This window comes from Thamnophis sirtalis, unplaced genomic scaffold, assembly GCF_051295495.1.
Source record: "Thamnophis sirtalis isolate CommonGarterSnake01/CBP01778 unplaced genomic scaffold, rThaSir2_p1.2 scaffold_4, whole genome shotgun sequence".
Lineage (NCBI taxonomy): Eukaryota > Metazoa > Chordata > Lepidosauria > Squamata > Natricidae > Thamnophis > Thamnophis sirtalis.
The window spans coordinates 117,674,989-117,691,534 of NW_028261384.1; the positions used below are offsets into that span (position 1 = coordinate 117,674,989).

Here is a 16,546-nt window from a genome sequence, read left to right on the forward strand (position 1 = left end):
ACCAAGACTGCACACTTCTGATATAAATGGCTCACGTTCATGAAAATACTGAATCTGTAATTACCCTCATCCTTTCAGAGTCTATCTATGGCCGAGGGCCCATAGCATAATATTGTAAGCCGCACCCCAAGGAAACTTTGCTTATTCTGCAGTTTCAATAAACATACTTAAAGATCTGTTCTGAAACCAAATTTGCCTTTCAAGTGATAGCTACCACCTTAAACAGGTTCCCTTGCCCCCAAACCAAAGGTGTCCAAGCAGACTGTTCGGCTGGATACAGCCCTGAATGCAGCCCCACAAGATCATAAAAAAATAAAGGAAGTTAGTTGTTTATATATATAAACTATATTATATATTTTAATAATTCCCTCAATACTGTCAAACTATTTACTAAGTCTGCATTACTACTACATCTTCTCATTTTTCCTATCATTCACCTTTCCCCACTTATGACTGCAAATTTGTTGCTTGTATCCTTACGATTTAGTTTCCTAGTATGATTTGATTGCTTATTTGTACCCTATGACTGTCATTAAGTGTTGTACCTTATGGTTCTTGACGAATGTATTTTTTCTTTTATGTACTGAGAGCATCTGCACCAAAGACAAATTCCTTGTGTGTCGAATCACACTTGGCCAATAAAGAGTTCTCATCTATTCTATTCTATTCCCATTCCATTAGTCTATTCTTTTCTCTTTATAAAGCCAGTCCCTGACATACAATTCATTTAACAATCCTTCAAATTTACAATGGCACTGAAAAGTGTGACTAATGTCCCTTTATCACACCACCACTACAACATCCCCCCATTTGGTCATGGGATCAAGATTCAGATCCTTGGCAACTGGTTGATATTTATGACAATCGCACTGTCCCTGGGTCACATGATCACTTTTTGCAACCTTCTGACATGTAACAACTGTGTTATGAACAAGTGCAGTGATTCACTTAACAATTGTGGCAAGAAAGGTCATATAATAGGGCACAGCTCACTTAACAATTGTCTCATTTAGCAACAAAAATGTCGGACTCCATTGTGGTCGTAAGTCAAGGACCAGCTGTAGGCCACCCAAGGCAATTCTTCTTCAGACAGGTCAAAAGATTGGACACACCCGCTGTAAGTCACGCAGTAATCCACTTACAGCACTATAAAATATAAAATAAAAAGCCAAGTCTGTTGGTTCCTGGGAACTGGAAATGGGAGGAGGCCATGCCCAAAGGGATGTTAAACTGTCATGAGTCACTCCTGCCCAGGGACAACACCTAGTTGTGGCATCTTGGCTGCCCTTGAAATGTGTCCAGAGAAGGAAGTGAATAAGGAAGGATGGGGCCAACCCTAACCTCTAATTTTAGATCTAGAACGAGCTTAAGATGTCACTGAGTCATCTCTAAATCAGCTTCCAGTCTAACAAATTACCTTGCATTTGTCCCCAGGGTGAACGAACAAGGGCTGTGCTATATTAAGCCAGGAGGCTTAGCACACAGCAAACAAATTAGGGATGCCTGTGGGTTGAGTTGGGTTCGGGAGGTCACAGACATGGAAGCTCCAGATTCCCCAGGAGGAGGAGACCTCCATGGGATGGATTTGTAGTACTTGTATATCAGTGACAGTCTGGGTGGAACAATTGTACAAATTCAAACAAACAATGCTGGGAAGACCACCTGAGGCCTCGAAGGGAAGAATCTCAGTACTAGGAGCAACTATAGCCAAAGCTATGTAGCAACCCAAGCAATAATTTTCTTTGACTTTTGTTCCATCTTGTGCCATATCCATCATTGGACATTGGCGATCATGTTGGCAATCCTATTTTCATCAGCACAAAAAAGGGCTGCTGAGTTTTGTCCAAACCAGTCCCTTAGATTCTGAAGCCACGTCTTCTGTTTTTTTGTCTGGAGGATTATATGAAGAATGCCGTATTTTTCTGGGTGTCGCATCACATGTCCAAAATATTCTTTCGCTTTTTTAATGGTTTCTTCGACTGCTGCTCCACAATTACCACACTGAAAATACCTCTCAATATGGAGTCTGCATATAACCATTAGTAGACGTGTCCTCCAAGTTTTTGTCTAACTTGGAGGTGGGCAACTATGGTAACTTTACAGCTTGTGGACTTAAACGCCCAGAATTCCTGAGCCAGCATGGAATTGGAAGTCCATAGGTTGGACCTTCAATCTAACTAAACTCTGTTTTCAGGAATTGAAGTCCAACGCAACTGGAGAGCACATGGTTGAGGAAGGACAATCTATTCATCCTTTTGTATGCCTACCTTTAGAACATGGAGAAATGACTGCATTCAAATACCAATTTTATTTTATTTTATTATATTCAAACACGGTAAATTTAAATTCCCTGTTCTTTAAAACAATGGCAGCTGTGCTGCTAAATAAACAAGTACAATATAGAGACTTCTTTGGAAAAAAAAATACTCATGCGATATTGCACATTTAAGTTTCTCTGCATTTTTCTTCTGGTATTTGTTGGCAATGCAGCCATATAGAAAATACTTCTGTTATGTACAGGTATTTATGGAGTGAGGTGGGGGAGTCCCCGGACCAGGATAAATGGAGGGGAAAAAAAGTGGGGAATTGGAGGAGGGGGGCATGGCAGAAAAGGAAGGGATTATTTATTTTGGCAAAGGAATCTTGGCTCATGATAGCGCAGGAAAAACACACACATAGACACAAACAGGATTTTCGGGGGAGTACTTTGGACCCGTTTTTCTCTTGGAATTACTTCTAGCCCTCAGTTTCACTTTGAAGTACTTCTAGCCCTCAGTTTTAACATTGAAAGTATTGAATTGCATGCGTGCAAGGAAGCAAAATATGGGACAGCCACTAAGCTGGAACTCCAGATTTCTTCTGGGTGACAAATGGTGCCCAGGGAGCTAGAAAATGAAAGGTCAAGGAGGCACAGCTGCCGGAGGAACAGGAGTGAAGGCTGGCAATTCATGTCACTGTGTCAAGTGTGGTTTTTGGCTATGGCCTCTCTTATTGGCTTTAAACCTCACGGTGATAGTGCCAGCCTCATCACCAGGCTGGGTGTTGGCAGAAGGCTACGGTCCAAATGGCGGAAGGAAAGAAGGAAGGAAAGAAGAGGCAGGTTTCCTTTGGCCTGAGTTAGGCAAGAAAGCCCAGGTACAAATTCTGAAAAATCTACCTGACTTTTATAGACATTCAAAGACCAGAGAGGGGACAACCCAATATTTGCACCTGAGTGTTAAGATGCAAAGAGAAAGGAGCAGAACCTCCTCAGCGTTGCTGCTTCTCACACTCAACCACTGATACTCATTGTCATCCTCACAGGTTAATCAGGCACAACTTTCCAGCCACCGCTGATGAATGGCCAAGAGATCTCTCATGGCTCTGGGCTGGCTGAGACTGCTACAATCCAACTGCTCACTTCTTTTAGCTTGCAAAGACCAGATGACACCTTCCACCCAATCCCTTAATGCCTACCAGGATGGCTAGCCAGGATGGTGGTGATGGAAGAACGCTGGGGATCTGAAATATTTCTTCCAACCAATGGCGTGGCCGCTACTGGGTAACCTTGCTCTTGGGGCTGCCAAGTTTAACCGTAAGGGACACCCTAACGACCTAGTTGTCAAGGAGGCCTGTTAATCACATTTCCCCACAGCAAGAATGGTGGCCACCCCCACTCCTATGGGTCCCCAGAAAGACTGTTCCCTATCATCCCTACGACCCTTGTTCCCTGGAGGAAAAGCAACAAAGCAAAGAGCATCACTGAAGGAAGCCACAAAATAAATACTGTCTCTGGGAAGGGCTGGGAAAGGAGAAGCGGGGCGTCAAGACAAACCTCTGGGGGGAAAACAATAGTTGGTGGTGCCTATTTGGCCGAGCCTGGGAAAAAGCCCACCTTTGGAGTGTCTGGGTGATGGGTGGGAGGTGAGCACCCCTATCCTCATCTATTTCTCCTGTCCCTGATCAGGATCTCGGTACACGTGGTGGTGGGGTGTGCGGAGGAAGGTCCCTGCTCTTCACAGAGAAACCGGGGGACGGGGAATGGGGGACAGTGACAGCAGCCGGTGGTCACTTGGAGAGCTTGCTGATCACACGAATAAGAGCGGCGTTTTCGTCTTTCAGACGCTGGTTGTCGGCCTTCAAATCTGAAAGAGCCTGTGAGGGGAGAGGCAGACACAGAAGTCAAACTCCAAAGGCACCTCTTTCGGTTACAGGTAGTCCTCGACTTACAACCATTCTTTTATAAACACTGATTGAAGTTACGACAGTCCTGAAATAAGTGATTTATAACCGCTTTTCACACCTACGACCACGGCAGCATCCCTATGGTCACGTGATCAAAATCTGAATGCTTGGCAACTGGGCTGTATTTATGACGGTTACGGTAATGTGGGGTCACTATTACAATTAATCTTCTCATTGTTCCTATCACACATCTCCTCCCACTTATGACTGTAACTTTCTTGCTTGTATCCTTATGGCTGATAGTTTCCTAGTATGATTTGATTGCTTATTTGTACCCTATGACTATCATTAAGTGTTGTACTTCATGATTCTTGACAAATGTATCTTTTCTTGTATATACACTGAGAGCATATGCACCAAAGACAAATTCCTTGTGTGTCCAATCACACTTGGCCAATAAATAATTCTATTCTATTCCTGTTTTGCGAACTTCTGACAAGCAAAGTCAATAGGGAAGCCACTTAATGACCCTGGTACTAACTTAACAACTGAAGTGATTCACTTAGCAGTGGCAACTTAACCATGGTCCTCTTTAGCAACAGAAATCTGGGGCTCAATTGTGGTTGTAAGCCAAGGACTAACTGTATTGCAAATCTATTTCCTCCCTGCCCTCTCCTCCTCCTCCTCCTCCCTTGCTCCCAGCCAGGCTACCATTCAGCCAGTGCAGAGGCTCCCTCAACAAGAGAGAAATTACCTTCAGTTCCTCCTCCAGCTCAGCAGCTTTCCTTTCCAAAGCTCGACGCTCCTGGTTTGGGACAGGTGGTACAAAGAGATGGTAAGAGTGGATGCAGAAAAGGAATCATAAGCATGCATTTATGCTGAGTGGGGAGAAATCAACCTCTATAGAATAAAACTGGGTTAAGTTGAATGTTATGCAGTTTAGAATTCCTACAGGCCATATATAGGTAAAGGTAAAAGTTACCCTCACACGTATGTGCTAGTCGTTCCTGACTCTAGGGGGTGGTGCTCATCTCCGTTTCAAAGCCGAAGAGCCAGTGCTGTCCAAAGGCATCTCTGTGGTCATGTGGCCGGCATGACTCAACGCTGAAGGCACACAGAACATGTTGCCTTCCCACCAAAAGTGGTTCCTATTTTTTCTACTTGCATTTTTACATGCCTTTGAACTGCTAGGTTGGCAGAAGCTGGGACAAGTAATGGGAGCTCACTCCGCGGTTCTAGGGATTCGAACTGCCGACCTTTCTGATCAACAAGCTCAGTGTCTTAGCCACTGAGCCACTCCATTCCTATACAGGCCATATACTGGTCATTTTTTTGTAACACAGGAGATATCCATGAACTCCTCTCCTTCCTCTAGGGGAGATACAAAAAGCAATAGCATTTAGACTTATATACTGCTTCACAGTGCTTTTACAGTCCTCTTTAAGCGGTTTATTGAGTCAGCATATTTGGTCCCAACAATCTGGGTCCTCACTTTACCGACCTCAAAAGGGTGGAAAGCTGAGTCAACCTTGAGCCTGGTGAGATTTCGACTGCAAAATTGCAGGCAGCCAGCAATCCGCAGAAGTAGCCTGCAGTACTGAACTCTAACCACTGCTCCACCTCGGCTCTGATAATAATTTAGATTAGATAATCTCTAATAATCTAGATTAAAGGTGTACATGTTTGCCTTGAAATCCCAGCCCTTAGCAAAGGGTGTAAAAATGCCTTGTCAGTCACTGTTCTCTCCTCAACAGCCTCACTGACAGGCTTATCCCAAAAGTGGCATCACCTGTTTGATAGATCAGTTTTGGCAATGCAGGAGAGGGGAAGGAATAAGGCAGGGAGGAACAAATACTTACAAATCTCTCTAGTTCTAGGAGAGCCGGCCGTTCAGCAAAACGCTCCTGTCTCTGGCAAGGAAAAGACAACACAAAAAAGATTCAAAATAATTTCTGTGCTTATTTTTTTTAAACATTTATAACCCTCCCCCCCTTTGCAGCTCTGAAGACAGGATATGACTGATAAAACAAGCCGTACAATACACAACCTAGAGAAGACAGGAACACAAACCTGAGGGACAGAAGTAGTTTATCATTTGGGGAGGGTATCCTACACATTGTGGGTGGGGGGCATCACAGAAAATCCAGAAATGCATCTCATCTGAAGATCACACTCTACAAGCAAGTTCATGGATGGAAAGATTGGATCAATGTCACATGGACTAGAAGGAGGGCTATTTTTTGGCAAACTATCTTACACCTATCAATTCAGTCACTTTCTTAAGATAGCCACAGGTGAACCTGAACTGCAAATAGCAATATAGCAATAGCAGTAGACTTATATACCGCTTCATAGGCCTTTCAGGCCTCTCTAAGCGGTTTATAGAGAGTCAGCATATTGCCCCCAACAATCTGGGTCCTCATTTTACCCACCTCGGAAGGATGGAAGGCTGAGTCAACCCTGAGCCGGTGAGATTTGAACCGCTGACCTGCTGATCTAGCAGTAGCCTGCAGTGCTGCATTTAACCACTGCGCCACCTTGGCTCTCTGGGAGAAACAGCAGCCAATCCAAGATCACTTAGCACAATAGGTTGTGTGTTTTTTTTTTTTTAAATGTTCCAGATTAATTGGAAAGATAGTAATCTAAAGCAAATGTACGCTATTTTGTTTACCTGTTAACTTTGCTGACCTTTCATTCAGGAGATCAAGGAATGTGAGGGTATGTGGGAAAGATGAAAGGGCGGAGAAATGCTGCCTAGAGAATAGTCAGATAAGAGGGGGCATAGCCCACCACTGTAGAGTGGGCAAGGCAAGAAGCTCAACAGGGATCCTCCCTAAATTACTGAAGGTGATGGCAGGGGAATTATATTCTCAGACTTGCAAAGATTCTGTAAACACAGATTTACAATAAAATAGAATTAGATTATATAGGATGTTTCCTTTCTGGGCTACCTTAGAAGGCTGGCAAGGAGGCATATGTGATGCTCCATCTTCCTATTTTCACCAACAACAACCCTGAGAGGTAGGAAGCAAGAGATCACGAGTTCAAATCTTAGCCATGAAAGTCAGCTGGATGACCTTGGACCAGTCACTCTCTCTTAAGTCTAACTCACTTTACAGAGTTATTGTTGTGGGGAAAATAGGAGGAAGATGTGTTGTGTGTGTTCGCTGCTTTGAGTTATTTGTAAAACTAATAAAGGTAGGATATAAATAAAATAAATAACTGGCCCAGATACCTAGAGAACTTCTGTTGCGTAGAGTGGACCTGAGTATCCCTACTCCTGATCTTAGACTTTAAGCACATCAGCCCCATATTCTCTATCCACAATAATAATAAAGTAGATTTTGGCTCTATGTTCTCTCCAATCTTCATCAGAGTTGCATGCTGATGCTCTCAGTCCCAATGTGACTCTTCAGTCCTCCCCCCTCCCCCCTCCAGCTCTCCCATGAAGAGCCTGCCCTGCCCTATCCTGCCCTGCCTGGTACCTGGGTCACTCTTTCCAGCTCCAGCTTAATCTGCGTGAGTTGGAGCTGCGCCTCCTGCAACTGTTCCTTCAGCTTTTCATTCTCAATCAAGAGATCTTCATACAGCTTAGAGACACACGTGGGGGGAAAAAAGAAAAATGAAGGAGGCAATGAGAAAGATAAACAAGTGCAGGATACATCAGCATTCCTTTGCCTGCCTTGTGAGTGCAAATAAAAACCCCTTCCCCAAGCACTAACTTTCTTGTAATAGTTGTCTGGTTCTTCTCTGCAGCCCGACAGCGCGCTGTTCCCTCTCTGGCCGCCAGGAGGTGCTGTTCGGTTTGGCAGAAGGCTGTTTAAGTGATCACTGAAAAGAAGCAGCAGAGGGAGGTAGTCAGCACTGCCCTCTGCTGGCTCCTTTGCAAGGTGCAAAATTCAGATAGGTACAATATTGACTTGGAGAAAGAGACTGAAAAGGGAAACAAGAAGTCTACAGGTGCTTTAACAAAAGGACAATAAAATATGCCTGCTTTGTGTGTTCATGCAGAAATGGGTTTCTTCTAGCTTCGGAGAAGGGTGCTGAGATTGTAGTCGACAACAAACTTAACATTTCTGGAATAAAACAAACTTCAGGAGGCGATAAAATGGAAAAGGCATTTTGGGGGTGGGTGATGGGGAGAGATTCAAGAGAGAAATTAGTGTTTTCACCCTCTCTCTAAACTCACCCAGATATACAACATGGATCAAGCATTTCGGCCTCTGAGGGAGCTGCACCCTCTCCATGGCTACCTACATGCGATCAGAGTTTCTGGAAATTTAGCCATGGTAGCTTGTTTGAAATGTTTCACTGCTTCTCCAGGTCCCTTCTTCAGTTTGCAGTCTACTTGGATAAGCAGCGAAATGTTGCCCACAGACAATTAAAGAAGCTCAGTCGTCATGACTCAACTTCCAGGAAATTTATCTGGGTGGCTGAGAACCTTTATTGACATAGCGATCACAGACACCATAATCACAGTTTGTTGCTCCCCTTGTTTTAAGACCCTACAGGGCAAAAAAGGTGAATCTTTGACAGGTGGGTCACAGGTCACACGCCATGTCTATTTTGGCGACATGCTAGGTCTTTAGACCCTCTGGAAGTTGTGAAAGAGGGCCTTGCTCTCAGGCGGCCTCTGAAAAGCATGCGAGAATGGGGTGTCATTTCCCATGCTTTTTATTATTTATTTATTTTTATTTATTTGTCTTGTATGCCGCCCACTCCCGGAGGACTCCGGGCGGCTCACAAAAGACAAGGGAAAGGGGGGAAATGAGACAAAGACAACATATTAAAAACAAAGCCAACATTTTTGGCTACACAAGAGCCTTTTCTGAAGTTTCCAGGCCTCATGCAATCCAGCGTTCCCCTGGATAGGCATTTTGAAAAATATTTATCATTACAGCATGTATGCATTTATTTACTAAATAATAAATGTAAATAATTTATTACTTGTTATGAATTGTTTCTCTTTTGTTCAGGTGTATATTTGTGAGAGAGAGGGGGGGAGAGAGGGGAGAGGTGGGTGGGGGGAGAGGGAGGGAGGGACAGACGGACATGCCAGCAGAATCGCTACAGGCATTTTCTGAATTTTTGACATTCTGAGACCAAAAGGTTTGCCATCACTGCTACTGGGGAATTTACCTGCTATGCATGGATGGGTCTTCATTGAGGGGTTGTTCAGTGTCTTCATCTTCTTCCCCCTAAAAAAAGAAGAAGAAGAAATGCAGTTCACAGGCCCTCAAGAGGATCCACATAATAAACATGGGTGCACATAAAAGGCATCCACCACCGTAACCTCCTATCCATAGTCTGAACTCCACCCTTCTCCAGTGCATCAGGTCGCCATCCTGGGACCTTCTCGCTCACCTCTGAGTTTCCTCCCAGACCAGTGATGCGCCTCTCTCGCCGGCCTTTCCTGCGGTCTCGAATAGCCAATCTGTTCCGAAGGTCTGTATCCAACTCAGAGCCAGCCTTATCAACTTCTGTTCCTGCAGTTTAAAACAAGACAGGCAGCTGAGTTTGGGGCTGCCGACCTCCCAAGTTCAACAACACAGCTTGGGGGAGACAAAAGCTTTAAGGCCTCCTTAAGATGGCACTGTGCAAACACAGGGAGAGAATGAAATCAGTCGGGGTCGAAGGAGCTAAAGCCACACTGAAACACGTCAAGCAGGCAAACTGAAAACGAAGGCGGAAAAGAAAGAAGGAAAATATTCACCTGAATACAAGGGTTACCTTTTTGGAGCTGCGAATTCACCACTAACGGATTCACAGTAGAAACTGAAGAACTGTCTGAACTGAGGAGCCGGAATCGCCTAGCGGAGTCCTGAATGAGGTGTTGGAGAAAGAAGTTGGGGAAAATAAGAAGGAACTCCAATTACAAACATGCTTTGCCCTGGATCAAGGCAACATTTTGTAGAGGGCCAAGCCGCATTTTGTAGAGGGCCAAACTAAAGCTTTGGGATGACTGAAAAGGGTTGCGTGATGAGTACCACTATTGTACTCCACAGGACGTGGCAAAATACATCACATCCTCAATTCAATCCAATGCTAGCAGAGACGCACAAGGGAAGCTACATTTTGTGAATGCCAGGAGTCCCCTCCCTCTCCATCCCATCCCAAAGGGTTACTGTATTTTTCAGAGTGTAAGACACATCTTTTTCCCTCAAAAAGAGAGGATGAAAATCTGGGCGCGTTTTATACATTGAATACAGCATTTTTGGCCTCCCAAAACCCCGTCCCCTTTGCAAAAACGGCCATGCGTAGCCTTTAGGGGGTTTCCAGAGTGCTTCTGGGGGCTGGGGAGGGCAAAAATGAGCGAAAAACAGGCTGGTTTTTGCTCAGTTTTGCCCCCAGCCCCCAGGAGCACTCTGGAAGCCTCCTAAAGGCTATGCATGCCCTTTTTTGACAAAAAATAGGCTGGTTTTGGGAGGTCTGTAGAGTGGAAAAACTTTTTAAAAAAAATTTGCCTCTTCAAAATCTTGGTGCATCTTATACTCTGGTGCATCTTATACTCCGAAAAATACGGTAAGTGTCCTACAGAGCCTGGCAATGGCAACTTCCTTCTTCTTTTTAGAGGCTCTTTGCAAGGATCTGTATCCCAAGCAGCAGGCTAAATGCATAATCCTGTCTTGGAACAGGCCAAATCTCTTCACTGATTCATTTATCATTAGATCAGGTTCTTTCCTGCCCAGGACTTTTTACCATGCTGGAGGGGCCGGACTGCAACCCATCCGCCCCAACGGATCCCTACCGTGGTCTCCTGAGATTGCTGTTCCCCATCTTTGTCCCGCTTTTCATCCTCCTTGTTCCTCTGTTCTGAAGGAGTTTTGGAATCACTGGTCCAGACCATGGTCTTCTCAGCCTCCTTTAGGTCCGTAAGGGTTACTCCCTAAAAGGAGGGCACGGGGGAGGCAAAAGAAAAAGGGAGGGGTGGAACATGGGGAGGGAGGAGAGGGAGAGAGAAAAGGGAAAGTGCATCCATCAGAAAAATACCATGCCCTTCGGAAGAGGCTGATGGGATGGTGGCCAATGGACAGCACAACTCTTTGTGAGGCTTCAAGTTAGGTCAAGAAAGCAGGGCCTGAATTGGTGCCACTTATTGGTAGCATCACCTTCAAGCTTCAGCCAGGTTCTTCTGCCCTAAGTCTCACCTGTGTGGAACGCCTGGATTGTCTCATGAGCCTAGAACGGGCCTTTCTTTGGGATTCAGACTCTTCGTCTCTCACTGGCATCTGGTATGACCTAGCAGGAAGACCCTGGTGGTTAGGCATCACATACAGTTTCTCCTCATACTTTCTACAGCGTCGAGGGCCCCCCGTCAGCTCCTGCCAAGCCTCGTAGAGCTGCTGCATTGGCGGGACCTCTGGACAGGAGGGAAAGGACGCTCTGTGTACATTCTGAAAGTATTAGTTGCCTTTTGGTTTCTGCTTGGCTTCCTCCACTTCTCCTGGCCAAAAAAACCCAACGCCTTCCATTTTGCCAAGTAAACCAGTTAGCCGGCCCAGAGAGATGGAATGAAATGTAACAGGTGGAGAGGGAATAGGTGTCTGGCCAAAACACTCTCCCAATGAACCAGACACCTGAGCATCAGTGCCGAAAGTTAATAAAAATACAAGCCACTCACAGAAATTTAAGGCACAGAGGATCAGGATAGTAACTGCACCAACAGAGATCAGCCCGTTTTGACTTTCAGGGTCACCCATCTATCATTGCCCTAAGAGCTCTCTGCACTGCCTGCCCCTGGCCCACCTTCGGCGGTCCCAGGGATCCATGCTAGAGCTGATGGTAGTGGAAGAGGGGGGCTGGTGTGGGGCAGGGGCTGTATCTATCTTCATCTGAAGGCTCATCTTCTAAGTTTTCTGTGGGCAGTGAGCAAGAAGACAGAAAGAGAAAAAGAGGAGGAGGGAGGGAGAGGAGAGAGACAGACAGAGAGAAAACGAACACGCAAGAGAATATTTAGAGGGGCCTCCTTGACGTCTGTGAGGTTTCACGACACCAACCCATTGCTCTCTGAAATTCAGGCTAGTGGTCCCTTGGACGCTCTTGTTTGCATTAATTCTGAGGCAATGTTCTCCCCCTCCCCTTGCCATGTCAGTAAAAATACCTAACAAACTTTCTGGCTCCTTTTTCTTCTTCAGAGGCAGGACAGGTATTGAAAGGTTTTAAACTGCAAACACTAAAAAGGAAACTGATATAGTACCTTACTTGAAATTGATAAGGCTGCTCTTAAAAGACGGAATAAATTAACTGAAATTGTAACGCTCACTGGAAAGCAAAACAGCTTCACTTTCCCAAATATTTCTATCTTTCAGTGATACCATTCTCTAAAGGTAAAGATTCCCCTCCCACATATGTGCTAGTCATTCCTGACTCTAGGGGGCGGTGCTCATCTCTGTTTCAAAGCCGAAGAGCCAGCGCTGTCCGAAGACGTCTCTGTGGTCATGTGGCTGGCACGGCTAAACACCGAAGGCGGACAGAACACTTTTACTTTCCCACCAAAGGTGGTTCCTATTTTTCTACTTGCATTTACATGCTTTCAAACTGCTAGGTTGGCAGAAGCTGGGACAAGTAACGGGAACTCACTCCATTAGGCAGAGCTAGGGATTCGAACCGCTGACCGCCGATCTTTCTGATCGACAAGCTCAACGTCTTAGCCACTGAGCCACCGCGTCCATTCTCTACTCAGAAACTAAAAGTATCCCAATCTATCCTAATGCTTAGAAGCCCAGGAGCAAATCTTCCTTCAAACTCGCAGTAGCCGTAGCTAATATGGTCAACGGCTGGCGATACTTGGGAGTAGAAAACCTAACATCTGGAGGATCAAAGATCTCCTAACTCATTTTTACTTAGTGGGTTTCACCACTCAAGAATATCAAGAGATCCACCCTCACTAGGGGAAGAGGAAGAGGCGAGTATCCACCCTGCCTGGGAAAAGCCAATCGGTCCTTTCTGGCTATCCAGTTTCATGTCTGAACAAGATCCCAATCTAGGCCTCTCAAGCTATTTTAGTTTATTCATGGTAGATTACTCACGTGCGCCGGGGATCTCGGTGGGGTTCTGTGTCTGGGAGGGCAAAGATCCGGCGAGTGGGAGTTGGGATTACTCGTGCCAGGCGTGGCTCTTTGTTCTGTAAAAGAAGATGGAAAAAGGAAAGGAAGTATAGATGATGATTGACAGCTGTTTCACTGTGACCTTCTATTCGGACTAGGAGTGGGGGGTTAGCTGCTCCGAGGCTAGCTGGAGATTCAGGAGGGGCCCACTAAAGCGAATTCTGCATTTCTGTAACAGGGAGGGCACAGATATCTCTCCCTTAATGCTAGTGGAACTGCTCTACCAAGGATGAAGGAAATAGGACACAAAAAGCTTCAACACTGCCTCTCTTACAAAGGTGGCTGTGGCCCAGACAGAAGAAGGAGAAAAAAAAATGTTAAAATAGTGGGGGAAAGAGCAAAGGTGAAAGGAAAACTGAAACAAAAGGATCTCCAGTAGAATCCTGGACCGTAAGTGATACCCACCAGAGGTTGCTGGTGCCCATTTCCTTTTCTACATCCACGGATCTCAAGCTAAGGACCTCCACCCCACCCACCCACCCACGCTTGACCCTCCCCTGCCCAAAGCAAGCAAAGCTAGCAAGGAAGGTATCCAGCCGCCCACTCTGATGGGTAGAGGCTCCTACCGGGTCACCAGCTGGCTCAGAAGCTGTGTTCCTATTGGCTAACCATGGGCCAATGGGATTCTTGCTCCACTTCTTCAAGAGCTCTTGGATGTCTTGCTGCAGATAATACAGGCAATGACAGGATCGGGAGGGAGAGGGAGGGAAAGAGAAAGAAAAGAAAAAAGAGGGCACAGCAGAGACATACTGGTGGCGAAATCCGTGTCCTTGAAACCCCATGCTGAAAATCCACCCCGCTGGTAGGGAAACAAACCCAGGCTAGAGCACACCGACAGGGCTAAAAGCTGCTAGATCTGAGGTCGGAAAGAAGGGAGTAAGTAGAAGAAAAAGAAAAATAAAGTGTTCGGCTTTTGACCAAAAAAAAAAAGTGCTAAGCACAAAAATGAGTTTCTTCTTCCTCAACAACCACGGTTTTGGCTTTGTTTACATCATGGGGGGAAAAACCCCACGCCGTAAATATGATCTACACCTGCCCCAAGACTTCAGAAGTAATAAGACCGGCTCTTGAAAACTTTGGGCAGCAATATTTGGCACGTTCTCAAAGCAGTTCATAGTTCACAAAGAGAAGTGGGCAAAGTATGGTGTGGCGGAATTTCCCCCATCCTAAAATAACCCATTCTGACCTTAGAACAGGTGAATCCAACTCTTCCGAACCTGATCCATTCTATCTAAGCCAGTGTTTCTCAACCGTGGCGACTTTAAGTCCTGTGGACTTCAACTCCCAGAATCCCCCAGCCAGTTTGAGAAACACTGATCTGAGGCAGCCATTTTACATCTGGGGGGGCCCTAAAGCTGGATACTGTCACTAGAAAAGAAGAAAGGGCGATTTTCCAGCCCTTTCTACGAGTCTGTCAGAGGTTTAACTACACGTATTTTGCTTGGAGGTTGTTTTTTTTTTAATCTTTGGTCAGCCATTAAGAAGACTCTAGGTGCCACTCTCGGCAACTTTAAGACTTGTGGATTGCAACTCTCAGAATTCCCCAGCCAGCATGTTGAAGTCCACCAGTCTTAAAATTGCCAAGGTTGGAGACTTTTTGTTGTAGAAAGCTGATTATCTAGTCAACATCATCTCTTGTAAATTGCAAAAGCTTTCCGAACATCAGAAACTCCTGCTCCTCAAACTTTAAAAAAAAAATACAAGGTAGTCCTCAACTTATGAGCACTAAGGAAAAGGTAATGGTTCCCCTCGCACATATGTGCTAGTCGTTCCCGACTCTAGGGGGCGGTGCGCATCTCCGTTTCAAAGGTGAAGAGCCAGCGCTGTCCGAAGACGTCTCCATGGTCATGTGGCCGGCATGATTAAACGCCGAAGGCGCACAGAACACTGTTACCTTCCCACCAAAGGTGGTCCCGATTTTTCTACTTGCATTTTTTACATGCTTTCAAACTGCTAGGTTGGCAGAAGCTGGGACAAGTAACAGGAGCTCACTCCATTATGCAGCACTAGGGATTCGACCCGCTGAACTGCCGATCTTGCTGATCGACAATCTCAGCATCTTAGCCACTGAGCCACCATGTCCCTTATGAGCACTACTGAGCCCAAAATGTATGTTTCTAAGTGACACAGTTGTTAAGTGAGTTTTGTCCCGTTTTATGACCTTTCTTGCCACAGGTACAGCACATGTCTTGCTTGTGAGCAGTAATTGGCATTTCTCCTACAGGTAATCTTCGACTTAAAGCAGCTTGTTTAGTGACCGTTACAATGGAACTGAAAACAGTGACGTACGACCTTTTTTCACACTTATGACCATTGCAACACCCCCACGGTCACATCAAAACTGAAACACTTGGCAACTGACTCATATTATGACGGTTGCAGTGTCCCGGGGTCACATGATCATCTTTTGTAACCTTCTGACAAGCAAAGTCAATGGGGAAGCCAAATGCACTGTATTACTAACTTAACAACTGCAGTGATGCACTTAACAACGGTGGCTTGAGAGGTTGTAAAATGGGGGGAAACTCACTTAACACACATTTCACTTACCAACAGAAATTTTGGGCTGTAGTGTGGTCCTAAGTCGAGGACTACCTGTATATGTCATTAGATATGAAAGTGCTCTACCCTGGAGGACCAAGAGACCCCGCCCCTCCTCCTCCTGAGGGATCTCAACATCTCTCCAATTGCTGTTCAAGGGTTTTCAATCATGAAAGCCAGAAGGTCATTCTACCAAAAGTGGTAGAAGATGACAAGCCAGAAAGTACCTGATGTTCCTATTACTGTATTTTTCGGAGTATAAGACGCACCTTTTTACCCCCCAAAAGAGGGTGAAAATCTGGGTGTATCTTTTACACTGAATACAGCATTTTTGGCCTCCCAATACCCTGCCCCCTTCACAAAAATGGATATGCAGAAGGTTTGGGAGGCCTGCAAAATGCTCCTGGGGCCTGGGGAGGGCAAAACTGAGCAAAAAAATGGGGTGTTTTTTTGCTCGTTTTTGCCCCCCCCAGCCCCCAGAAGCACTCCACAAAAAACAGGCCGCTTTTTTACACACACCCTTCCCAGCACCAATTTGCAGGCCTCTCAAACTCTCTGCATGTCCCATTTTTCACAAAAAATGAGGCGTGCAGAAGGTTGGGGAGGTCTGCAGAGTGCAAAAACTTTTTTTAAAAAAATGTACCTCTTCAAAATCTCGGTGCTTCTTATACTCCGAAAAATACGGTACATACACAACAAAAGTCATTTCGAAGTGGCCGGCTTGCATACCATTC

The 16,546-nt window shown here is 45.4% G+C and overlaps 1 protein-coding gene across 3 annotated transcripts in view; it reads right to left on the reverse strand.

Annotated features, from left to right (window-relative positions):
- Positions 1-2,293: 2,293 nt before the first annotated feature.
- Positions 2,294-16,546, reverse strand: part of PPP1R12C (protein phosphatase 1 regulatory subunit 12C) — a 47,838-nt gene continuing 33,585 nt past the window's right edge. The window contains exons 11-22 of one of the 3 annotated variants that reach the window (XM_014065779.2): positions 13,838-13,933; positions 13,194-13,288; positions 11,313-11,403; positions 10,913-11,050; positions 9,895-9,985; positions 9,529-9,650; positions 9,304-9,362; positions 7,887-7,995; positions 7,650-7,754; positions 6,024-6,074; positions 4,919-4,969; positions 2,294-4,134 (exon numbers count right to left, since the gene is read on the reverse strand). In XM_014065779.2, the coding sequence (XP_013921254.2) occupies positions 4,048-4,134; positions 4,919-4,969; positions 6,024-6,074; positions 7,650-7,754; positions 7,887-7,995; positions 9,304-9,362; positions 9,529-9,650; positions 9,895-9,985; positions 10,913-11,050; positions 11,313-11,403; positions 13,194-13,288; positions 13,838-13,933 (1,095 nt within the window). In that variant the 3' untranslated portion in view covers positions 2,294-4,047. The remainder of the gene's footprint in view (positions 4,135-4,918; positions 4,970-6,023; positions 6,075-7,649; positions 7,755-7,886; positions 7,996-9,303; positions 9,363-9,528; positions 9,651-9,894; positions 9,986-10,912; positions 11,051-11,312; positions 11,404-13,193; positions 13,289-13,837; positions 13,934-16,546) is intronic. The other 2 variants (XM_087713881.1, XM_014065780.2) reach the window with 2 other exon arrangements.